The 23644-nt window shown below is 45.1% G+C and overlaps 8 protein-coding genes across 8 annotated transcripts; 3 read left to right on the forward strand and 5 right to left on the reverse strand.

Moving 5' to 3' along the window:
• Positions 1-112: 112 nt before the first annotated feature.
• GGI43DRAFT_426583 (uncharacterized protein) lies at positions 113-598 on the reverse strand (the record flags this gene model as incomplete). Its single annotated transcript, XM_083208676.1, has 1 exon — positions 113-598. The coding sequence occupies one exon, from the start codon at positions 596-598 to the stop codon at positions 113-115; it is 486 nt and encodes a 161-aa protein (XP_083055179.1).
• A 255-nt stretch (positions 599-853) lies between these two features.
• On the reverse strand, positions 854-2836 carry GGI43DRAFT_303267 (RTA1 like protein-domain-containing protein). The gene is made up of 4 exons (XM_083201573.1): positions 1951-2836; positions 1751-1886; positions 1296-1675; positions 854-1202 (listed from the first exon to the last, which is right to left on the reverse strand). Exons 1-4 carry the CDS (start codon positions 2371-2373, stop codon positions 885-887), a joined length of 1257 nt encoding a protein of 418 aa, XP_083055180.1. The 5' UTR covers positions 2374-2836; the 3' UTR covers positions 854-884.
• Positions 2837-4038: 1202 nt separating this feature from the next.
• GGI43DRAFT_418937 (Zn(II)2Cys6 transcription factor domain-containing protein) lies at positions 4039-6257 on the reverse strand. The gene is made up of 2 exons (XM_083207613.1): positions 6115-6257; positions 4039-6044 (listed from the first exon to the last, which is right to left on the reverse strand). Exons 1-2 carry the CDS (start codon positions 6162-6164, stop codon positions 4553-4555), a joined length of 1542 nt encoding a protein of 513 aa, XP_083055181.1. The 5' UTR covers positions 6165-6257; the 3' UTR covers positions 4039-4552.
• Positions 6258-7171: 914 nt separating this feature from the next.
• On the reverse strand, positions 7172-9422 carry GGI43DRAFT_303286 (heterokaryon incompatibility protein domain-containing protein). Its single transcript, XM_083201574.1, has 3 exons — positions 9283-9422; positions 8503-9227; positions 7172-8444 (listed from the first exon to the last, which is right to left on the reverse strand). Exons 2-3 carry the CDS (start codon positions 9128-9130, stop codon positions 7222-7224), a joined length of 1851 nt encoding a protein of 616 aa, XP_083055182.1. The 5' UTR covers positions 9131-9227; positions 9283-9422; the 3' UTR covers positions 7172-7221.
• Positions 9423-10439: 1017 nt separating this feature from the next.
• Positions 10440-11856, forward strand: GGI43DRAFT_418942 (SMP-30/gluconolactonase/LRE family protein). Its single transcript, XM_083207614.1, has one exon. It carries the CDS (start codon positions 10469-10471, stop codon positions 11696-11698), a length of 1230 nt encoding a protein of 409 aa, XP_083055183.1. The 5' UTR covers positions 10440-10468; the 3' UTR covers positions 11699-11856.
• A 1462-nt stretch (positions 11857-13318) lies between these two features.
• GGI43DRAFT_388898 (uncharacterized protein) lies at positions 13319-14163 on the forward strand (the record flags this gene model as incomplete). Its single annotated transcript, XM_083204129.1, has 2 exons — positions 13319-13596; positions 13647-14163. The coding sequence occupies 2 exons, from the start codon at positions 13319-13321 to the stop codon at positions 14161-14163; spliced, it is 795 nt and encodes a 264-aa protein (XP_083055184.1).
• A 2241-nt stretch (positions 14164-16404) lies between these two features.
• On the reverse strand, positions 16405-17232 carry GGI43DRAFT_426589 (uncharacterized protein; the record flags this gene model as incomplete). Its single annotated transcript, XM_083208677.1, has 3 exons — positions 16405-16644; positions 16675-16888; positions 17213-17232. The coding sequence occupies 3 exons, from the start codon at positions 17230-17232 to the stop codon at positions 16405-16407; spliced, it is 474 nt and encodes a 157-aa protein (XP_083055185.1).
• Positions 17233-18682: 1450 nt separating this feature from the next.
• On the forward strand, positions 18683-21771 carry GGI43DRAFT_432386 (carbohydrate-binding module family 43 protein; the record flags this gene model as incomplete). Its single annotated transcript, XM_083209560.1, has 7 exons — positions 18683-18763; positions 18824-19139; positions 19217-19657; positions 19726-20067; positions 21406-21502; positions 21555-21601; positions 21659-21771. The coding sequence occupies 7 exons, from the start codon at positions 18683-18685 to the stop codon at positions 21769-21771; spliced, it is 1437 nt and encodes a 478-aa protein (XP_083055186.1).
• Between the last annotated feature and the right edge of the window lie 1873 nt (positions 21772-23644).

A 23644-nucleotide genomic window follows, 5' to 3' on the forward strand; every position in this document is an offset into this window, starting at 1 on the left:
CATATGTCTCTCCACAAGCAGGCATATAGTCTCCATCTTTATACCATATTCATTTTGGAGATTAGTGAAAATCCATCTAAAGGCTGTAGCCCTCTTGAAAAGCTTTACTGCATTAGAACAATTTTTCACCTACTCCAGCATTCTTCCAAGCTCTAACCATCAACACCCTTTCCCTTTCTGTCGCTAAACTATCCAAAAACTCTACAATCCGACTAATCTTCCCGCTCTTATCCAAATCCAAGATAAAAATAAGCTCTCCAACATAATTCCACTCTTTGCCGTCGTCGCCTTCCTTGAGACCCTTCACTTCCTCCCTGAACTTCGGAACAGCGTTGGCCCAGATAATGACCTGACGTTTTGTCAAGTTGACATGGATTTCATTTGCTGTGACGGGAAAACCAGTTATAATTATATGAAGCTTAGTTAGGTGGGCAGCGAAGTCTTCATTTGTCATGGGTGGTGGCGGATTCACAGAAGATGGGGCAAAGATGTGTGTGCAACTGGCGGCGCGGAGAGATATGTGGGTGCTGGCCTCGAGCCTTGCGAAAGCACTGATGAATGCTATGGCAGTGTTGTGGAGTGCCTGTTCAGTCGTCATGGTTGCTTGGTGAGATTGCGATGATCGGTTGAATGAAGGGTTAGAGTTGGCTCTGGGTCGATAGCTACAGATATAGATACTGTGTGTTCTCTTATACGGCGGGCATGCTACAGTTCTGCGCAGGCAATGGAGATAATCTTCGCTGGATAGTAAATCACAAGGCCTAAACTGTTTCATCGGAAATAACATGCAGGATATGTTGGTCGGTAACAGGATATGCATCATCAGAGGCAATTCCAGTTCCCAGAGAAACAATTATAGCCAGATTAAATACGTTCATTATTTATTATCCCTGTATATTGTTAATAGTACCCCGGCGGCCATCCTGTATTTCTGTTGATAGCTCTATTGACTCATTATCGCTGTCTTGTAGCAGCCGCTTGCCGCTTTTCCTATGCCACAAGGCCTTAAAAGTGGAAAAAAAGCCCGGTATCTCTGAATCAGGCCCAATGAGAATCACTCCAGGATGTGTGATATTGAATGAAAAAATCGTTAACGACATCGGAAGCGCTTCAAGAAAGTAGAAGAATGCTTCAGATGTGAGCAAAGGGTTGGATACATCTGAGCCCCGGGAAAATTCGATGAGGCGGAAAATGATGCGGATCTATATGAGTTAATTTAGTCCATGAACCGGTCAGCTCTTTTTCTTCTTCTTCTTCTTCTTCTTCTTCTTCATCATCATCAAAGATATACTAACAGTAATCAGGCCTAGAGAGGCATATAGTGTGTAGAGCAGTCTCTTCCACCCGTTTCGCTTACTCAAGGAGGCCTCCCCCTTCACTCGTTCCAGCCGCTTCATTTCTATTTGGAACGCAGCCGCTAGGGCAATAAAGACAAAGATGAAGAACTGCTGCAGACCAATACCGCCCATGTAGATGTGAATCGCCTTAAGCTGATCTTCCGCAGAGGATGTAGGACCAGCCATGCTGCCTCCCACGACCTGGATGACGAAGGATACGAAGTCAAGGGTCACAAATATAACTGCAATAGCAGTAGCTGGTACGGAGAATAGACTTCGTGACCTGAGAAAATAGTATATCATGCGGCTGAGGACCATATAATCGAAAGCATTGACCCCTGAAGAGAAAAGAGGTCAGCAATGATAGAGAATGATGTTAGGCTTATTAGAAGGATTTTGAGGCATAAACTTACACAGAGGAGACAGCAATATGAATATCTGGAAGATAAGGTAGATTGTGGTGTTCTGCTGATATCGGGTGCTAATAGTGCGGAAACTAAAGGCGATGGTTTCCCAAGTGCTCGCCATGATGATGACCCAGCAAAATTTCTGTGCGCAATGACTCGTTAGAATCTGCTAGGTTTAGGGCAAAAAAGGGTTTGGCTATTCTGACTTTTCTATTCACAACAGCCTGCCAGAGATGCACCATTGTGAGGATGCCAAAGATACATGCAAATATGAGGGCAGCAGGGAAGTTGGGATAGTAATCCCATATGGCACCACAGGTCCCCGGTGGAACATAGCCATTTGCGTCAGGCGTTATTGTTTGGATGCAGGTTGGAATCGCAATGTCAATAGTTTGCCCCGCAATCGTGACATGATCATTTGTGACACCTTCAATGGTGATATGTTGTATAGTAGTGAAATAGCCGTCCGATCCTGCGGACTGAGAAGGCGTGATGCTTGCCGCATTATTCTGGGAGACCGATTCCGCATCTCTCTTAATAAAAACGGTGGGAGTTGGGATATGGAGACTCTCAACTGCAGCAAAGATGCAAGAGGCGACGAGAACGTGAGTGGCCAGCATCTTGAGCATCAATTGATAGTCGCTGTATACTCAACTAAGATACTTGAGACTCATGGTGGTAGGGAAAACGTAGCATATTGATATCCTGTCCTTTATATTCTTCAGAAGAACAATATGGCCACCTGGCTGGCCAATGATATTTTTTTTGGTTCATATACTGAGCCTCCCTCACAGCCACGAGAATGCGAACCCCAGTCTCATAATCCGAAGCAGCCAATCAGGTACAGGCTGTGGTATCTGGCTGTAAGCAAAACTGCGAGTCCTCAGGATCAGAACAAACCTCTTTTCTCCGCTCTCAGTCCCGCTAAATTTATTATTCGAAGGGAATAAAAATGCAAAGGTAATGTTCAGGAGGTGGCATTGCAAAAGGCTTTTTGGAGCCGACTGAAAGCCACTCGCCAACAGAATTGAACCCTCCAATCAAATAGGACAGATATAAAACTCTCATGTGTCGTATGCTCGTCTCGCAAATTACACTGTATATGCCTCTATCTTGTAGCTATTGAATGCTTGATCGGCATTTAATCCCGCGGTATAAAATGCGAGTATCTGGTAAGCCACCTCTCCCGAATGTCTCATGCTAATACGTATGCTGACTCTTCAATATGCCGATCACTAACAGACGACACTAAATGGCCTTGAGGGCCTATTGACGGAGACAAATCTTATCTCTTTTAGCAGATACAGATAGCGATAGTGATAACTGCATGATGAATAACAGAATTCTCGCTCACAAGTCGTTGAGGTAAGATGTATCCAAAATTTCTTGTCTTTGGGGATGAGTAAGCGTTGCAGCCGGTAGTTTATCGCAATCAGTGTCAGAATAAAAGCACTAGTACTGAAGCGCTTTCCCTAAGTGTAGGTTCTACAACTATCTCCTAGATAGCCACTGCCTTGCCTTTAACTGCTTGTCCAATTTATGAAAGTACTGGGAGCTAGATCTCACGACGCTCTCCAGCTCCAAAAGGGAAGCCAGTAGAATAGAGTCTGCCAATAAAATGGGCTGAATCCGAAGTACTGAATGACAGCCGTGTCTTGTTCCTATTTTGCGCCTTCCACAAACCTAAGCCCCGTCGAATGTACAGGCTATCGACTAAGGATTTTTTTTAGTAGCAAGAAAGACCCGTATTCTATGCATCATTATCAGAAATCTAGCTCCTAAAACATTTATGGATTGTTTCAGGGTCTAGGCCACGAGCATCCTACTGGATAGTGGGGCAAATCCGAACCAATCAGGTACATAGCCATTGAGCCTGTGAGATAAAATGGCCCCTAGCTTTAGCGGTGCCGTCAAAGTAACAGGGTCTTCGCTGTTCTACGTATGCCTTCCACAGTAACCACTTCTGCATGTGTCAATCTCATAAATGTTGTTCATTGATGGAATTGCCTTAAGAAACCGTAGTTATGTTGCTCATCACTAATATCAACGCAAAGTATTTCTTTTGAACCGAGCCAAACCACTTGTTCCATCTGTCTTTGTTCCCAGGCCAATGTACATTGTTTTGGCGTGGAACGATAGATGTGCCGCGTAATTAGTTGATTTGGAGTTCGAATAAATGGGGCCTTGTGCGACGCAAACTGATACAGGCTGCCGAAGATTGCGAGAACTAGAATCCCTGTTTGAAATACAACAGCCTTCAGCTACCGAAGATTCCTCCTTGAATCGCGTCACTAATAAAGAAGTGTCTCCTAAATGTCGATAGACTTAGGAATGTAGTACTCGCCTAAGTGGTCCTATATTTTAGGGTCGTCGGTAGTGATAACCGAGTGCTCAATACCGATTGCCGTGACTATCTAACCCCACAGCTATGAATCGTGGGGACTTTGAGATTATCCGGATACCCAGCTGTGCCTATGCCAGCTTCCTAGCCTTCTCATGCGAACTGTCTTGTTGTTCGAGTCGATGAACATCGTAGTCAATCTCTTTGGGGCCGTTCCTATCTTATAATTTCTCTCTAGAGCGCTATGTCTATCATACGTGTTCACATGGTCTAAAATCTCCCATAGCCAGTACTGCGCCTCCTTCACAGCTACGAAGAGTTCCATTTCACAATCCCAGAATCGAAATAGGTAGTCGAGGCTTTCCTTCATCAAAGTCACATCGTAAGTGAACAATCATCCTCAAAACCACATATTGTAACCGCCCCTGGATATATGACTCAAGGAAAGCCGGCGAATGTATATTATACTAGGTCGAAGAATTAGAAACTGGGCCAATTGCAAGCCACTCATCCATGAAGCTGAATCCTCCCAAAGTCGCAAATAGGAAGGAAACACGCATATATAGTGTGCTCTCCCCAGATGCATCAACTTGTGTCTCTGTCGATTTTGTGATAATTGAATCGCGGATCCGCATCTCGTCAGGAGGCACAAACGCGTGAGCATTGATCAGATCTTCTCTATCAAAGGCCTCAAGATTGATGCCGTGCTCCAATTCGATGACGCGCCGGCCGGTGGCAGACATGACCGAGAGATCCCATAGATTTTCTTGGCATATTGCGAGGCCAACCATGGCCTGAAGGGCTGCACGCCGAATGCCCAAGTTTCGGCACTTGATCACTACTAGATACAAGAGAGGCATATAGCCCATTCCGAACGTAAACTTGGATTTAGAGTGCAGTGTTTGCACCGGTGGGAGCAATGAGATAATCTCTTCCGCAGCATCCACGACTGCCTTAAAGGACGCCAGTTGGTTATCATAACCCATTTCTGTTTTATCAAGGGTGCCTCCCACCCATATATTGGAGACCAGGGCCTTCATGAATGTACCCAGGTACGAGGCTTTAGCGTCTTGGGAAGTAGGCGGGTACACTTCTCTAAAAACGGAGAAGTCATAAAGCCATTGACTCAGCGCCGCAAGCAAATCGGACTGCTCTTTATGGAGATTGTCGGGAAAATCCATCTTATACATGATGCCTTGCCTGTATGTGTCGCAGGAGCGTATGAACCGGACGGACCGTGCCTGGAGAAGGTCTAAAGCAGATAGGCTTTCTTCGAGCGTGGTATATGGAGCCGTGGCACCAGTCACCAGATCGCTTAAGGAAGGAAACGTAGTGACCGTGCTGCCAAAAAAGAAGGGGAAAATGCTCAATCGGACAAACATAGGCGTAAGCTTTTCCCGAACCCAGGGTGTCATGGTTGCATTATTCAATATCGTTATACCATGTCGGCAATGTTCTATGGCGGCCAGTGTATTCTTCTGAAGAGCCTCTATACATACGAAGAGAATACACAGGAACAGCATCGCAAACTCACTATTAGACTTTCTGGTGAGGTGTGACAGGGCTTGGTTGTAATGACTCAGGGCGAATCGACCGCCGGGGCAGTCGAAGGTATCCAACCTACCGTCCCTGAGCTGCTCGTAGATAGAGCTGATAGCAATCGCTGCATGACGAACGGCAGGCTCTCGTTCGCAAGCCATTGGGACGAGGCGTGTCCAAAATTCCTTATCGGGGTAATTCGATAGGCTGGGGGCAGCCACATGCAGAAAAAAGTCAAGAGCTCTGCCTTCCCGGTTGCTGCGACCATTGCTCGGAGCAGGGATAATGGCACTCGAATTTAGAAGCTTATCCCAAGAGTAGGCCCGGTAAGCCTCGGGTGGATAGCCATCACAATTCCTCTGAGTACTCGTGCACCTCAGACAATGAGGCTTGGCCTCATCGCATTTGATTTTTCGTATCCTTGTATAGGATCATTAGTCGACGGCTCGTGTTACAGTCTTGCTGTCCAAGCATATGTAGTTAGACATACTTGCATGTAAAACAGCCCGTTTTGACCTTCTGCGACCCTTTTCTGGGCATTTCGATAGCTTTGTGAAAGAGAGAGAGTTAACCAAACTAGTGGGGTGTATCCGAAGCACCGTATGAGGTGTGTGTTTGGTAACGTTAAGCTCCATTTACTATGCAGAGGGCTGAGCGAGACTTTTAATTGCAAGAGCCCCCTGCTTAATAACCCTTTAGCAGACACCGATCTCTTGGTTATACTGCTTGTCTAAAGCTAGTAAGCGCTACGTCTGTTTTAGCAGCGAGTACTACGTTAGCGGGTGGATTGTTGTAGAAAGTGGGGCAAGTCCGAGTTTCATTAATAACTGGAAATAAGCTTCAACCAAGCGTCTTGCTTCTTAGGCATAAAGTAGCAATTATGTTAAAATACTTTAAAGGGGTAGTTTTTACAACGCCCCAGTTCCTTAATAGTTAGCATAGGGTATCTTTTGAAGAGATAAGCCAAAATTCTAGGTTCATGTTAGCATATAGGTTAGCTTTATGGGCAACGTATACAGGCAATACGGAGTATATTACCAGTAGGTAGGTAGGTAAGAGTAAAATAATATTTCAATTTTAATTTTGTATTAATAACAAGCTATTTAAATTATTTAAATAAGTGTATGAAATTAACTTATATGTGCAGCTAGTTTGGTGATTTGCTTAGTTGTTGTAATATTACGTAGCATTGTGCAGCATGGTATCGCGAGATAACTTACTGGCGCTCTCAGGCTTGGTCTTGTTTTGACATCAGAATTGATCAGAAAGATCCAAGCAACTATACTCAGCTGATCGAGCTTATAATTGGTGACAACTAAATCCATGATTGCTCTGACGGCTATGAACCTGCACAATATTTCCTTGGCGGTTGACCAACTCCAGAACGGCGGTGGGAAAAGGACTCAATTCAGTATAACAAAGAGGCCTCAGAGAAAACAAACGGATTTTTCTCATGTAGTAAAGAAAAATCCATTAAAGAAGTTTGGTGAAATTTGACTGTGCATAGATCTTGCTGATATTTATATAGTCTTCGGCCATATCAAGGCTTCCAAGGAATGAAAGACACTCCGTTTCCACCGCTTTGAGGCGCGCGGTTTCAAATTAACTCAATATCTTCCAGGTCATCCAGGCGCCCATTCCAATCCGGCCACAATTCACCCATGAGAGCACCGCTTAGCCAACATGGAGCTACTAATGTGTATTTGTCTGGGCGGTCGAGACTTTTGCGAATAATGTATGGCAGTTTCTCTCCCGTAAGCAGCGCAACCTCGTCTTCTGGACATATGACCAAAGTTGACATTCCTATTCTTCCACTCTCCGTCATGAAAAACGACCTGCCACTGACCAGCTGCAAAAACTTCACGGTAATATTCCGAGAATCGCAGACATTTCCCCCATGCAGCCCGTAATCCCAAAGTTTCTCCATACCAAAATTATCTTCTGTCCATATTAATTGAAGCCAAGCAAGAATATCTCCCGTATTCAGTTTGGCCATTTCAGATATCAACCACGCCAGTTGATGCATACTTGGATCCTGGTTATTTGCTGCTCCAGTTGAACCTATCCATTCTCGAAACACCACAAGGGCCTCTTTCGCGAGATTGAGATCCAGCGTGCGCGACCACGGGGCTTGCAGTGGTGCTACAGTGGGGAACCGTTCACTGATAGCTGACATAGCTCTATCAACTAGCAGTCCTTTTAACTTGAGCACTTTCGTATCATCCCCTCCTACTATAATAGCCTTCTGAGAAATTGCCGCCGGCGTAAACTTACAGATCCATTCCGGTATATCGACAAGTGATGTCCATGGTGGCACCCAGGTAGGGTACCTGTCCTCTCGACCAGATTGGCAAGCATACCTGAAGAATTCGACGTTCTGAGTCTCCTCCAGGACAATATGAGCGGCTTCTGTATAAACATCGCTGTCAGAGACTGAGTAGTCGATGGTCAATGCACCTAGGCTGTCTGGAAACATGGCCCTCATGGCAAACAATTTGTCTTTGGCTATCGTTGCTTTTGTCTTACAAAGAACATTGAAGATGTGGTCGCTAAATTCTGCCCGCGTACGAGTGTGGTATATGTCAAGTATGTGTAAGCCATATCGCTGGTTTGGTTTGCTGTTGTTAAGAGAGCTGAAGATATACATAGGTGGGATCATATTGTGGCTCATGTAAAATAGATCAAGGCGAAACGGTGCAGATGATCCGCACAGAATAAAGCACAATTCGTTCGCGTTTGCTTCTTGAACCGTCCATGCTCTCTCCCAGTACTCCATAGACGACAAGTCTGTCAAACCAGCTTGAAACAGCTTTTTATGGCCTGAAAGGGTATTTATTAGCTAGGAAAGCTGAAAATGGGGGATAATAAGACTGCCCACTTTTGAGAATGGGTAACAGCCCAAAAGGCAATATGACCACGGCTCCAACAAGCATCATGATGCATGCGCAGATACATGACATGCTTACTGCTGCTATCCCCAAAAGCAGCCTTATAAAGATTGAATCCGCAGACGTAATAGCCCCCGCAAATTTTGCCTGGGTTTTCCAAGTTGCAGAAAACGACCAACTATACCATCTAAGCCACTTGAGGGCGAGAGCAGTTGATTCAGTTCCTTGGCCAAGCCAAATATTGACACACTTTGCATTGGCATAGATTTCAAACATCAGTTGCACTTCTACCGCCTTTTCTCTGTCATCTTTTTGGTTAATGCAGATGGCATCAATCCACAGATTGCGGAAATGTTCAGGCCTGTTTGGGCGTAGTCTCCTCATGACATCCTCCGCATTTCTAGTGACAAGATACTCTTTGCCGTTAGCATATACAGGCCGATCGAGCGCCTGCCCGGACCATGTATATGAGATAGCCTCATATGGCAAAGGCTCATCGAGAGACATGGCAAGGAGATCGAACCGAATATCGTCATTGAGGTTAGCAGCGCCATGAAGTTTGATGACCCGAATGCTGCGCGAGTCGGCGAGCTCGGGATAAGCCTCCAACCCAGCCATGTTATGTTTATTATCACGAGGAGAATTGAGAAGTTGCGGGTTTTCAAGGCTTGGTGGAAACGGCAGTGATATCTATCTGGACACAAAGCTAGTGCGTCTTAGCTCCACATTAGTGCCAGAACTAGTTCACAACAACTTGCAGAGTATCGCACCTTCGAGATGCTTGCAACAAGATATTGAGAATAAATCGCGGATATTAAACATTAATCATCCTTACTAGGGATACTCGTAAACAAACACACAGCTGAAGTTATGATTGGCAACTCTACAGAGTATACTCTGCACATCTATGAACTTGGTGGAACGCCAGCAGCGTAAAATTCAGCGCTGGCATTTAATATCATGCATAAAAGATAAGGCGGGGCACAGTGAGGGGTATTGGATACGAATATATCTGTGCTCAGAGGACCAGTACATCAGCTGTCGCTAAGTTTATATTATACATATATGCTACTGAGACACGCGTAAGTGATCTGGAGCAAGCAAACATGTCTCAATCAAATAGGTAATAGAGTAAGTAGAATATAGTCAAAAATATACATAATTCACATTATGAATCAATGTCCTAAACAGTTAATAGTGTACGTCAAAGTATGATCCGTACACAATCAATATGGTAGATAAATTTCTAAAATGGACAATAACAAACTGCTAGGTACAGGGTAACTCCAGCGGCCTCGAGACTGACATTGCGCCCCGTCTTTTCACGCACTCTGACTCTTCGACACAATATTACTAGGAGATAATGGGGTACACCAGGCCGGGACGTTGTACCCCACCATTTAGTGTCCGTAGCTGGTGGTATGACTACATGTAGGTAGGTACTCCATTTTGGCAAGCAGTTCGACTCTAGCGCGGAAATGGCTCGGCGAGTGAGAGCGCTAAAGCTAGAGCGATGTTGGCATCCACGATATCAATCATTTGGGCTTAGAGCACCCCCAAGTTACGGAGTACTAGATGGCGGTAAATCTCTTCCCTTATGGATGGCTCAGGTCTCCAGCCTACGCCTGAGAACCTAAACCATGTGTCATACGACCGAGTTGCCTACTGGATTCAGTCCTAGCGTCCGTGATTCTTAATTTGAATATGAGTTTATGTGGAGCTTCACGTCCCCCGTTGTGAGATGACAAAGGCATGCTCTGTACCGCAAATCTAGCAGCTGGCGCTTCTGTGCTGGGTTCTCTATGGTCTAGGGGGGAAATATACGTCATAAAACTTGTGGAAAAGGACACAGAGGTAGCGTGCACCGTGATTCGTGAAATATAAAATGTTCCCGTTGTACCTACGCTGTACACGCAATCCAGACCTAGCGACAGTTCACATTCAAAATTTGACACGATGATTTATCTAACCAGAGAATGGGTCCAACTTGCTCTCTTAATTCTTGTGACCAAAACCTTCGTAGTGGCTGTTACGCACCAGAATGTTCTACGGCTGAACCCGACTCTGCTGTATAACGTCTCTACCAACTTTACTGGCAACTCTTCCGAGTCTTTCCTTCAGACAACTGGCCTCCACGATTATACCGCTTCAATGAAACCGTTCGTTGCCTATGATGACGAGTTTGAGGATCTATTGGCAAAAGATGCTACGCTGGAGCTTCTATACACCAGCCCTGACAACAAGCCAGTGGCAGACGAAATGGGAATATGGGTATGGGATCACAATCAAGTGTGGATGTCGTCAAGCTCGGTAGATAACTTTAGCTATACGAGCATTCTGGACATGAGCGACCACAGTGTCAAACCCTTGGCCATCTCATCGAACGGTATTCCAATTCTCAATCCGAACGGTGGTGGGTACTTCAACGGAAAAGTATACATTGCAGGGGATGGAAACGCGACAATCCCGCCGGCCATCTACGAGATAGATCCGGTAACCCTTAATGCACGGATTGCCGTCGACAGCTACTTTGGTCTAAGACTTAATGGTCCAAATGATTTGACCTGGGGTTGTAGAAACAATAATTCGTGGTTATTCTTCACCGACGACCCTCTGAGTTATTATTACAGCAACGGTAAATATCCCACGATTCCTGATGCAACGTGGCGCTGGGATCCTAAAAAGGAGACATTGCTGCCTGTTATCGACCGCACGGATATTCTCATCCCGAATGGCATCCGGGTGAATAAGGACAGCACTAAACTATATGTTACGGATACACCGAGTAAACAAATCCCAGGCAGCGGGTTTGTACAGACGTCATCGACAGAACAATACTACGGCAGCGATACTTCGGCAATATATGAATTTGATCTTAGTCTGGATGGATTTCCCTATAATAAGCGTTTGTTTGGCATCACCCAGCGCGGTATATCTGATGGACTGCATCTTGATGATGACGGGCGGGTTTGGACTGGAGAAGCCGATGGAATTGTGATTCGCAATTCATCGGGCAAGGTTCTTGGAATGATAAACGCCTTGGGAATTCAAGGGCCTATGGTTGTTGATTCTGATCAACACCCAATGCAGAACTTTGCTTTGGCAGGAGACAGAATCATTGTTCTTGCGTATACTCAAATATACCAAGTGAGACTCAGTCGTACCATAGTTGAGAGCATGACCTAAACTTCAAATATAAGCTGTGTTCTTTGAGATGCTGAGGGAGATTGACTGCTAAAACTATTAGGCAGCGTGTCATAGCCAATGGTCACTAAAGCGGCACTATGCCAGTGACACTAAAAACGTGCTACCATAGCCAATCCAATAGCAGATATCATATGTTACCTACAAAGTCACTACATGTAGAAATGCCTCTTTCTCAAACGCCCCAAGGCGCAGGCCTCGTCAGAATTGGGGATAGTTGGTTTTGAGCCGTCTCCTTAAGAACGACCTTGACTCTCATTATGATTCACTATGCAGGCAAATTCAGGAGCCACCTTGCCGCATTGGCGTCACATATTCGAGATATCTTGGAGATTGGTAATAGTTCCGATTGAGAGTTGTGTCGTCGTCATACTACGCGACACTTTGATGACGGTCTGAGCGGTCACGTAGATAATCCTGCTTATCATACATGTACCCATACCTATTCGTAACTCAGCTAGAAGCTGCGTACTGCTCACCGCGATAAACGGAGCTTCTTCGGTCGCGATGGCTTCCGCTATTGCTTGATCTGTTTCTATCCAAGGACAGATATGGTCCGCCGAAGCCATGATTGGCTTGATCGGCTCCAATAGTGGACCGAATTGTATCTCTAAGTAATGCCATAATCCGTGAAAAAATTGGAGGACTATACGGAGAAGACTATGAAGAATGTAGTCGGATACTTCTTTTCTTATAACATGAAACCGCTTGGCTACGAAGACCTTCCCCTTCTGCCTGCCGCACCTTCGGTTTCCGGCCACATCTACTTCTTTTACAGTCAACTTCTCGGACAGTGGTCCTCAAACATTTTCGCAGCCATATTACGTCGTCAGCCCTTGTCTCTTTCAACACTGACTGTTCAGAGCGGCATCACGGCTTATGCACCAAGTACATGTACGGAGCGATCCGGCGCTAGCGATTGGCTGTACCACCAAAAAAGAAGATACCAGTGGACATGTAGGCTGTAAATGCTTAGCGCCGAAGTGGATACCAGGAATGGAAAGGCTCATGCATGTATCTCATAGATAGTTTATTGATCAGCTTCATTTTCGAAGGACGAATCTAGCTTGTCGCAACCGCTTTGTGAACGGCGTTCCATTGGATCGTAGGGTCCGGCCTTGTGCTCGGCAGCTCCGATCCAACTAGCATTGTATATTCATTGTAGTTATTGTAGCTGCGCCTACGCATCGCCTACCACCAAAGATAGTGGCGTCCTCCCGTCGGGCTTCAGATCGTTCACGACAGATTCTTTCTGCTTCACGGTTTATGGAGTACATGACGCAATAGGGTGGCGCAGTTAGGGTCTGATGAAATTTTATTGCTAGATGATCAACTTGTTCCGGTGCACAACAGCTTGTCAAAATTTGGCCGTAGAGCCTACCCTTTTGGGTAATCTTTGACATGCCTGCATTGTTCAAAGCTAGCAGAAAGGGTCAGATACGAAGCACGTCTTGTAAAAAGATTTAAAAGGTCTCTAAGGGCCACATACATAAACTAGTTAAATAAAAGCCTCCAAACATTGTCCTACTGTATACTGAGCGAAGGCCGACCAGCACAACAAAGTCAAAGGCTCTCGCGTTACCGAAATCTATCCAATCCATCATGACTTTAAGTGCTGCGGGCTATGTCTCCATTGCGGAGATTGTAGCGTACATACCGGCCCTAATCGCAGCTATCATGGTCACTTCACGCCATGGGCTACACCGGGCATCAGGATGGCTCTACACTATCATCCTGTGCGGTGTCCGCATCGGTGGTGCGATATGCCAGCTTCTGACATATCATGATAGCTCGACAGGTCTCTTGAAGTCTACGCTTATCATGGACTCGATTGGCATATCGCCACTTCTGCTTGCGACACTAGGGGTTCTCTCTCGGTTGTACGTCCACCCCCCTAAATTTATTGATGCAGAACTAAGACGCATCGTAGCGTTGATTGGATTAATTCTCGCGGGACCCAAGTATTCGGCATGAAACAGTTTCGCCTAGTCCAACTTCTTATCACCCTCGGCTTAATTCTTAGTATCGCCGGCGGCACTTCTGGATCATCGAGTAATGGTAAAATTACAGTCTCTACCACTGCCAAAGTCGGTGTTATACTTTACATTATTGCGTTCGCTGGAATTACCTTTATACTGGTAATATCATCTGGTTATAGAACAGCTGTACCTATCCAGGAACGCCGCAGCCCCGTCGCAATAGCTATTGCTTGGCCGCTTATTTTCGTGCGCCTTACGTATTCTATCCTAGCGATTTTCCTGCACAACAATACCTTTTCAGTTGTCGGTGGAAATGTTGGGGTACGTATTGGGTTAGCTGTTGTAGAGGAGTGGTTAGTTGTCGTTGACTATCTAATTTTGGGATTTAATCTTCAAAAGCTGGAGCCCGAACAGCAAGGAGAGCTTGCCAATCGACAGTGGAAAGACCGAAGACAACAGCGCCGCTGAGGTTTATTTCAAACCAATCCCATTCGAACATTGCTAAATACTGCAGATGGCAAGTCTGGAGTTGTGTGAGAGAGCAGTGGGGCTAGGCTGAGAGGCAACTTTGAGGCGGCGTAGCCGCTTAAAAGACAGAAGTTAGTGTTCCGGGGTTACTACAGGAGTGCTATTGTTGGCTGGCTTTGGAACGATATCTGTCATATCTATGCATACGATGCATGCTACGCGGGATCTTTATGTTATGAGGGCCCTGTAACACAACTAGGAGGAGCGAACAGCGATAATTGCATTGTTCCTTCTCACCAGGGATGGAATTGGGACAAGTTCATTGTCACAGAGTAGATGATTCCCAGTTTCTAAGGTTGCTATAGCATTATTGCTATACAACTTTTGGAATAGCAGAAGGAGTTAAATTATATAGCACCAATTAACAAATAATATTTGACATCAATTATATATAAGTGTGATAAATCAGGTTCCATAAGCGTAATAAATCATTAATTCCCAAGAAATAAACCTTAGACTCGTGGTTTAGGTTAGCGGATCAGTTAGGCTGGGCTCGAGCAATCACGGTACAGGTAGCTAGTAAATGGTTGATAGCCTTCCACGCTGATTAATATATCAATAACTAGCTGTCTAAATTGCCAGGAGGTGTGTAATAAGGAAACTTATATATTTTCTAGCCGCTACATGGTCAGCATGGAAACATACGCTCCATATTTCGACAATACGATTCTAGAATTACTATGTAAAGGAGGTACCATATTTTGATATCTGAGGATCTCATATTGTCGCTCCCTGATGCAAAGTTTATAGAGACCAAGTTTGGAAAGATATCACGATGGAAATGATGATAGACAATTGCAGAGCGGAAAAGTTGGTTAGTTTGCTGCTGCAGCACGGAAAGATATAAAGCTAAAGCGCTCCTAAGATAAACTCCAGCCGTTAGGTAATATTGGCTTCCTCAAAGTGTCACCACACCCGTTTTGTAAATTCCTATTTTTCAGGTTTGAGAAAGTAAAAAAGATGCTGTTGGAAAGTTGCAGTCATCGTCTTGGGTAGTGATATATATCAATGAAGTATACTATACATATCCCTGAAGCACTGTGATACATTCTACTTGCTTAAAGAGAGAGTGTCCGTTTTCTGCCGTCGGCTCCACGGACCTTGATCACGTCGTCATCAGCCGTGCCCGGCTCGTCAATGAGGAAGCTCAATTGGAAAAACACTCTTGTGGCTTACAGGGAAACTGACACAATGGCATTGCTACACTCTTCACCGCAGCGGTTTTCATCTTCAATAACGGCATCAATAACTTCCTTAGCTGGCTTATTGCCTATTAGATCTGCTCCATCGTCAACTGCATTCTTGTAGAATATGTAGCCTGATCTGGCATGTGGAGCTTAGAAATTAAAGCGAGTATAAACGTCATGTGATTGGAATATGTATCGTTTATACCACTTTTAAGGATACAAGCTCAGGGATCTAGTAGCTCGTCTTATAAAACCGTTCTATCCAGAGCTCCAGGATGATCCATCTTAGCGGTAATTACATGCAGATTAACTCGCCGAAAAGGCATCTCGGAGCCTATTATGATGAAGTGGAGCTCTTGTGGCTTTTCTCCAGGTTCCGCAAATTCCTGTTGGTGTTAAATTACAATCAGCAGTGAATTCTGCCTCAAACATCTCTAAGCCACCGCTTTAATCTCGCCGTGCCGGCGAGTGAAGGCGCGTCGGAATCCGTAATGTAATACACCAAAGGCAATTCGAGGCACCCTGGTAATTATAGCGCACAAGTAGGTTCTTCTATATGTATGGGATGACTGCAGACACTTACAAAGCTATTGTTGGGTGTGGAACTGCTGATGGCCAGATGGGCGTTGTTGTCAACACCACCGATCCGCTGCACAAAAGAAAGGAATTTGTCAACGGCGGCTACACCAACAAGGGTATCGTCACCGAGCTTGTTCACAGCCCCTAATCTGAATACGTCCCTGGAAGAAATCAAGGGAAGTAAGTTTGTGCCGAAAATGGCCAGCCTCCTTATGCTGGGTAGGAGTTCACCTTTTTTTTTTTAAAGCCACCTTAACCTTTTTCCTTTGTTCGAGATGAATATTTATTATGGATATTATTTTTCCATGTAGCGCAAATTAATTAAGTTTCTGCCCATTTTTTCGCCTCGAGTTGACCTTTCAGGTTGATAATAGCGCTGCTTCAACGTCAACCGTAGCTTGAGCATTTTCAAAATTCACAGTATGCCTGCATTTTGTGTGCCGGGGGCAGTTGATAAGTCTATTAAACGCCAGTGTTGAATACATCGCTGCAGTACACCCAGTAGCTTATCGAGCCGCTGCCCTGCGTACTTATTGGGCAGGTCGATAATGTTATGGTCGTAGATTCTGCGCAGCGAGACCAGGTGAAACTCCATGGTACTGGCATCTGCGAGTATCTGAAGTTTATCATGCAAGTTCAATTGCTGAGCCGGAGTCTTCCATGAGCTTTTGAGGTTTTATAGGACCGCCTCATAAACTTGTACGACGTTGCTGACGACAGACACAACCAGGAGCATACATGGCGAAACACTTGCCTCGCCAAATGTATTGAAGCGTTGAAGCCGCGAAGTAATTTCACACAACGAGGACACAAGACAGCTAATAGACCCAAACCACTTGTGGCCATCTATCTTGTGCACTTCCCGAGGCGGCCTTTCCATATTTAAAGCAAACAGTATCCTAGATAATTGTTCGTATATCTGCACCAGGCTACTAGGTGACTCGAGTGATTGTGCAGCATTAATATCGATAATTGACGGCACGGGGCTCAGTTCAGGATGCATTTCAATTCTTTCCGGTTGCCAGAGCCAGGTGGCCGATTCACACCGACTTGTCGGTAATTCAGCATTGGAGTCACCTGTATCTGGGTTTGAGAATGAGGGTGAAAGTGGGTTGCGTATCATGGTGTTCTCGAGTAACTCGCATAACGGTGTATCATTACTTGTTGACAAGAGTCAGTATGTCGAAGTAAATCATGGTTTGGAACTATCGGTTTTCGCTTACAGAACTGTGAGATGGGGCATGTTGTAGACACCGTTACTGCCCAAAGAGGCATCTTGCATTGAACCATGGTCCTTTGGTGTGAAGTCTTTGACACATGGTGCAGATGCCTGGGCAGATCCACGGCGCGGCCGTCCCATCAAATGCCTCGGCGAGAAAATACAAGTTCGGCCACTCTGGCGGCAGTGTTCGCAGGCGCCGCCGGCGGCAGCCACACATCGTGTCTTACGCCGGTGACAATTATCACAAGCTACCCTCAGGACGGGATTCATCAGAGTGCGAGCTGGAGGCCACTAGGTGAGTGCGAATGAAACACGAATGTGCTCTCAGAAGGTAGACAGGCACAAAGTCGTGATTAATATTACACCGCTCATTTTCCTTCCGCCTTCTCCATTATCGACCGGGGCATCTGCCAGTGCCTATGGTGGGGCGGATACATGGCGCAAAAGGACCAGCGTTGAAGAATAAGTAAGTAGTATCAGAAATATATCTTTTTAGTGAGACTTGTGAGTTTAATCTGATTTTGGGACTCTAGTAATGATGGTGGAGTGGTTTGCAGCTTTCGGCCTTCGAGGAGCCTGTAGCCAGCCGGCCGATTCGTTGGGGGCTGGAATCTGCAACGATGACACATGTTTAGGTAAACTATTTAATCTCGATCCTGGCTGCATACAGTCTACTCAAGGCAACGGATTGAAGGTGGTCCTCTGCAAGCAACCTAATTTTTATGCTTAGCACTGTATTTCTATTTACTTGAGAATTATTTGGCGTGACTAGATAGCGTGCCTCTGCCGCTGCAAGCTTCGCCTCGTCATGTCCGCACCACTGTTACGCCAAGGCCAAGACTTTTACTGCCCAGCCCGGAAACCCACCGATATGCCCTCTTCGATCTCGTCTCCAGGCCGCATGTCCCAGTATCGGAACAGCTACCTTTTCTTTCCCATGATTCTATATGCAGAAGGCTAGATTCAGCAACATTTCCAGTTGTAAAAATAACAATGCGTAATGAATGCCGCTAACGGCCGGGCCGTGCAAAGTACAACGTATAAGATGACCAGTGGCTCAAAACGTCCTTGTTGAACTAGCCGATGCAGTTGGTTGCCATCACGAGAATTATTCTGTAAATAGACTATCAGGTTGCAGGATCAGTAAACCATTATTATCGGAGTCTTGGCGTTACGTGCCAAGGCAAAGTCCATGCTGTAACTCTCGTATTAGAATTATACCATTAGGGTTGAATTTCAGAATGGTCACAGATAATCACCTATCAAACTCCTCACGTTTCTTCTGTTCTTTGCCTTCTAGCTGTGATTGACCCCTTATTCCCATTCTCACTCAAACTTTATCCGTCCTTTGCCCTCATTTCACTCTTTTGCTTTTTGTTAATCACATTCTGGGCCATTCGTTTTTGTTCTAACTCATTCATTGTCGCTCGTTTTCTCTTTCTTGCTAGTTTTCCAAAGCTGTGTATTCAAAATGTTGCTTAAAGGGCTTCTCTGCTCATTTTTCGTCTGGGGGGCCACCGTTGTTGCCGACCTTCCTCCGATCCAAGTCAAAGTTTGTTCCCGATTCCTGTAGCAGTATGAACACAGGAACAAATTTGTGACGGTTAATTAGGGATCGAAATTCTTCTTCGAGAACGGAACGCAATTCTTTATAAAAGGAATAGCATATCAGCAAGATACCGCCGCGGCCGGCGCCACCAGCATGAAGACGACCAAATATGTCGATCCCCTATCTGATGCAAAGATCTGTCAGCGAGATATTCCCTTGTTGAAAGAGCTTGGGACAAACACTATTCGAACCTACGCTATTGACCCGTCTGCCGATCATTCGGTCTGCATGAAACTGCTCCAAGACGCTGGCATCTACGTTATATCCGACCTGGGCGTTCTCAAATTAATCGCGATGATCCACAATGGAACACGAAACTGTTTGAGCACTATCAAAGGGTCGTTGACGAGCTCGCAAAATATTCTAATGTAATTGGCTTTTTTGCTGGCAATGAAGTTAGCAATAAAAACAATAACACCGGCGCCTCAGCTTATGTTAAGGCTGCAGTGAGGGACACAAAGAAGTATATCAAGAGTAATTCTAACATCAAGCGATGGCTTGGTGTGGGATATGCCGCTAATGACGACAAGGATATTCGAGACGATATTTCCAACTACTTCAACTGTGATAAGCAAGAGGACTCTATTGACTTCTGGGGCTATAACATCTACTCCTGGTGCGGGGAAAGCAACATTGATCGCTCAAGCTACAGTAGACATGCCGAATACTTCAAGACATACTCTGTACCAGTGTTCTTTGCAGAGTATGCCTGCAATGAACCCGGTGGCGCCGAAGCACGTATTTTCCAAGAAACTGGTGCCCTATACTCAGAGAAGATGTCGAGCGTTTTTAGTGGTGGCATTGTTTATATGTACTTCCAAGAAGTGAACGACTTCGGTAAGTTACCTATATGGCTCCAAACCTGCACTTACCCGATTTCTAACCTAACTAACCATGACCCAAAGGACTTATCCTGGTCAAGGACGGACAAGCCACAAGAATGAAAAACTTTGAGGCATTGAAGCAGCAAGTAGTCAAGGCCGATCCCGAAGGCGTTTTTATGAGTGACTACACTCCGTCTGGAAAAATGGGTGAATGTCCGGCGCTGTCCAGCAACTGGAAAGCTAATAAGTCTCTTCCACCAACGCCTGACCAAACCCTCTGCGACTGCATGGTCAGGTCCCTGTCATGCGTGCCTAAAAAGAGCCTTTCTTCTGAAAACTTTGGAAAGATCTTTGGCTACCTCTGTGAAAAAGAAAAGGCGGCATGTGCTGGTATTGATGGAAACACTACCACGGGTGTCTACGGTGCGTATAGCATGTGTGAAACAAAACAAAAGTGGCTGGGAATCGCTGCGAATCACAAGATGAAATAAGTCGCGTAAATATTTAGCTTGTTTTCAATTTTCGCACAAAAATGGGATTGTGCTCAAAAGTCTGCAGCCTTTTGACGTGCCCACAAGCTTCTTATTACTCTCGAGCAACATCATGGTCAGGTGAGGCTTGGATGGGGGCACCTCAGTATAGCACCCTGTGGCAACCTTATCAGGCTTGAAGATAAAGGTGATGCGCAGCGGTAGCTAGAGTAATTACCGCATATAGTCCGTATGCATATCATGGTCTAGATTCTAACATTGATTGGACATGAGCATCATGCAATGGACGGCTGTCTTTTAATTCCCTCGTCTTCTCAATCACATGAGAAGCGTATTAGCCGAGGACGGAGCGCATGTCCCTGACGTGCGAGTTAGCTGAAAACTGTTGGTCACAATAGGTAACTGAATGTCGCCGTATTAGAAGGCGAATAATAATTTACAGCATGAGATGATACCGAGATAATACAAACTAATGGGGGGTGTACTATACAACCACAGGGGGGGTCCAGTTCAGTTGATTAGAGTTTCCAGTATTCCCTCGGTTGAGCAGTAAGTTTGATCCCACCACCATAATGTCCATATCGATTACAATTGCTGGGCTTATGTTCCTAGGCCAGTTAGACTTACTAGGCTTGGCTAGGTTGGAAATACTGCACGTTGGTTCAGTACTATACAGCGCCGGTTGCCACGAGTGTAGTGTGACAACAATCAGCATCACGAGTAAATATTTTCTCCCACAATAGAAGTTGGAGGTAACGCGGTTTCGGAGACTGTCTGTTTAGGCCTAGCCAGCTACTGCTTCTGTTGCCAGACATGGTATAGTAGCCTTCAACCACTGATGGAGCCAAGTCAACATTTCACGGATATAGCTCGTTTCGAGACCCTAAGCTAATTCAATCCAAATGGGAAGCCGCATACACATCAATGAGGGAGCTTTATTGCACTGAACCACAAAACTGTAGATAATGGCATCAAACTACTACGAGAGGGGCCGCAGAAGTACATCGGCGAGATTCTTCACTATGCCGCAGTTTGGTGCATTAGGAGGATTTAACCGATGGTTCGTATGTGTCCAATACTTACAAGAGAGGTTCGTCTTCGACTCTCATGCTTAAAGCCAAATCAAAGGACAACGCAGTAAGTGAACACATAAATATACAAGGCTGGTTTGTAGCCTGTGCATCTATCAGAGTTTCTAGTTCATCGCAACCAACACATTTGTTATAAACCCTTCTTACAATGAAGTTTTGTCATATTCTCTCTTCTGTAGCAGCCCTTGCGGCATTGGCATGGGCTTCTCCCATCCAACAGGCTTCGGATGAAGAGCTTTTGGCCCGTGGACCACCCGCTAGCGGATGCTACCCAGCGTAAGAAAAGTGATCCGATATAAGCCTATAGTACAAAACTAACAAATTCAAGTGCTTCTCCTCGCTGCTGCGTGCCTACTATTTGCCAATGTGCCAACGGTAAGCCCATTATACAATATGGCCCTCAGTATTGTCAAAAATAACTGATAACTGTAGGTTGGATCTACCAGTTCAACCCGGACAACCAGAAAGCTGGTGGCAATGGCTGCGACCCTCCCTGGGGTTATCTTGGTCAGAGTATGGGTCAATTCCCTGGATATTGTTGTTAATGAGCCAGTGGATATCGGGATATAGATAAATGCATCATAACTACTTTTAACTAGCCCTGCATCTGATTCATCTAATTAATTGGTCAGTTCAGTTTGCCAACCGGTTGTGTCCATTAACCAGAACTAAAATAATGGCACGACTAGTTCTGTTTATGCGAATATCCAATCTTGTCGATCTGGAGGTCGAGCTTACTCAGCTGGTTGGAAGGACACTCGGCTACACACATAAAGTTTTTACCACTAGCTAGTTCAATTCATCGTTATTATTAACTCAGAGTACATAACTTCGAACCTGAACTACCACTATGGCAAATTTGACTTCATGTCAGTGACATGAGACAAAAAAAGTAGGACTCATGGCTGAATCGTTGTTCTTCTCTTTTGACTCCTATGCAAGGATCACGATAGCTAATAGACAGATAACTACTAGGCAATAACGACTTGAGTGTTATACCCAAGACTAAGAGTGTCTCCACACATGTAGATACGGGTTACCCTGATGAAAGCATTCATGTAGCCTTCTCGCCATAGCAAACGTCATCTCTACTCAAACGCTGCAACAAATTGGGCTATGTCGTGAACGTATAAAAGTACTGCGTTCATTCACAGTCCCTGGAATGGCCCCCTTATGGTTAGCTATATCTACAGCAGAAGAAACATATGAGAATGGCCTGTTGATGCCAAGAATGCCATGGTAGTCCGCGAAAATAACCCTATATCTATTCCACTCGAGCTTTGACTTGCGTAACTCGTCGTTGAAGGCCTTCTGGAACTCTAACAAAGGAGATCTAAGGTAAGAAGTTAGGTCATACATTCGAGTGCTACCTTTTTTGTTAATGATTGGCGCAAACGTATATTTCGCCACAGATTGTGCCCCAATTATTTGCAATGAACCTTTTTACATATAATGACCCAGGATTGCTTATTTGGAGCAGTTTTTAACATCGGAATCTAAGGGACGATTATCACAGTAGCAGTATATGTTTATAGGGTACCTAGGATAGATCGTAGAAACTACAAGTGCATCTAATAATGTGGGAATATCTGCTTACTTTCGCCCTAACTTCCTGACGCGCGCCGTAGACTAGAAAATTCCTTTAACAGTCTTAGCAAATCCACCAGGATCGACATTAAGAAGCCATCTTGCCAAAAGGCGTATGCTTGTGTATGGAAATGGTTGAATGCGACGTGTACATTTGCCTACCCTGCAGGTGTTTACACCAAGAGTGGGGCGAAGCTGGGGTTTGGATTAAAGGCTTAATCCTTGCGCTTAAGGACAATTATACAACAATCAATCAATCTACAGCAACTAGAGTAAATTATCCGGGCGTGATGCGCCGTTTTCTTTTGAAATGCTGCTATGAGTGTTGGGTCAAAGACGTCTGGGCTGTCTAGTATAAGTAGATGCGTAGGATTTCGCCGGGAGTTTTAGCACACTTTCTTTATTATGCATAGAAGGACATTGTATCTTACATTTATATTATTAGTATAGTCTTTAGACGCATAGATGCTACGGCTATAATTGAAAACTAATGCCTCATGCTGTTATTGTTGTTCCTCTCTATTCTGCGTTTTCTGGTGGGCGGGGAAATCCCTCTGCTTCCCTGGTTCTAGACAGCTATATGACACAGTATGGATAGGTATGTTGCATAATCCCTCCAATCTAAAAATCCTAACATCTTCGGTGACCTCCCGAAACAGGCGTACAGATTCACCTATCGCCAAGCCAACAAATAAGGCACGCTAGCGGAGACTATGGATTTCCGATTAAGCCATTCGCCTAGCGGTTACGCCCTAACTGCCAAAGCTGGAAATAGCTGGCCTCTAAAATTTAACTCTAAAATGCTTAGTATACCTACATGTAGATAAGTAC

The sequence above is a fragment of the Trichoderma evansii genome (genome assembly GCF_050947405.1).
Source record: "Trichoderma evansii strain SZMC 28006 chromosome Unknown GGI43scaffold_42, whole genome shotgun sequence".
Taxonomy (NCBI): domain Eukaryota; kingdom Fungi; phylum Ascomycota; class Sordariomycetes; order Hypocreales; family Hypocreaceae; genus Trichoderma; species Trichoderma evansii.

Coding starts and splice junctions, on each gene's coding strand:
- GGI43DRAFT_303267 (XM_083201573.1), bottom strand. CDS start 2,373: ATGCTCAAGATGCTGGCCACTCACGTTCTCGTCGCCTCTTGCATCTTT. Junction 1,676..1,750: donor CATATTGCTGTCTCCTCTGT/GTAAGTTTATGC, acceptor TTTTCTCTTCAG/GGGTCAATGCTTTCGATTAT. Junction 1,203..1,295: donor CCTCTCTAGGCCTGATTACT/GTTAGTATATCT, acceptor TAACTCATATAG/ATCCGCATCATTTTCCGCCT.
- GGI43DRAFT_418937 (XM_083207613.1), bottom strand. CDS start 6,164: ATGCCCAGAAAAGGGTCGCAGAAGGTCAAAACGGGCTGTTTTACATGC. Junction 6,045..6,114: donor ACGGGCTGTTTTACATGCAA/GTATGTCTAACT, acceptor ATCCTATACAAG/GATACGAAAAATCAAATGCG.
- GGI43DRAFT_303286 (XM_083201574.1), bottom strand. CDS start 9,130: ATGGCTGGGTTGGAGGCTTATCCCGAGCTCGCCGACTCGCGCAGCATT. Junction 8,445..8,502: donor GCTGTTACCCATTCTCAAAA/GTGGGCAGTCTT, acceptor ATACCCTTTCAG/GCCATAAAAAGCTGTTTCAA.
- GGI43DRAFT_418942 (XM_083207614.1), top strand. CDS start 10,469: ATGATTTATCTAACCAGAGAATGGGTCCAACTTGCTCTCTTAATTCTT.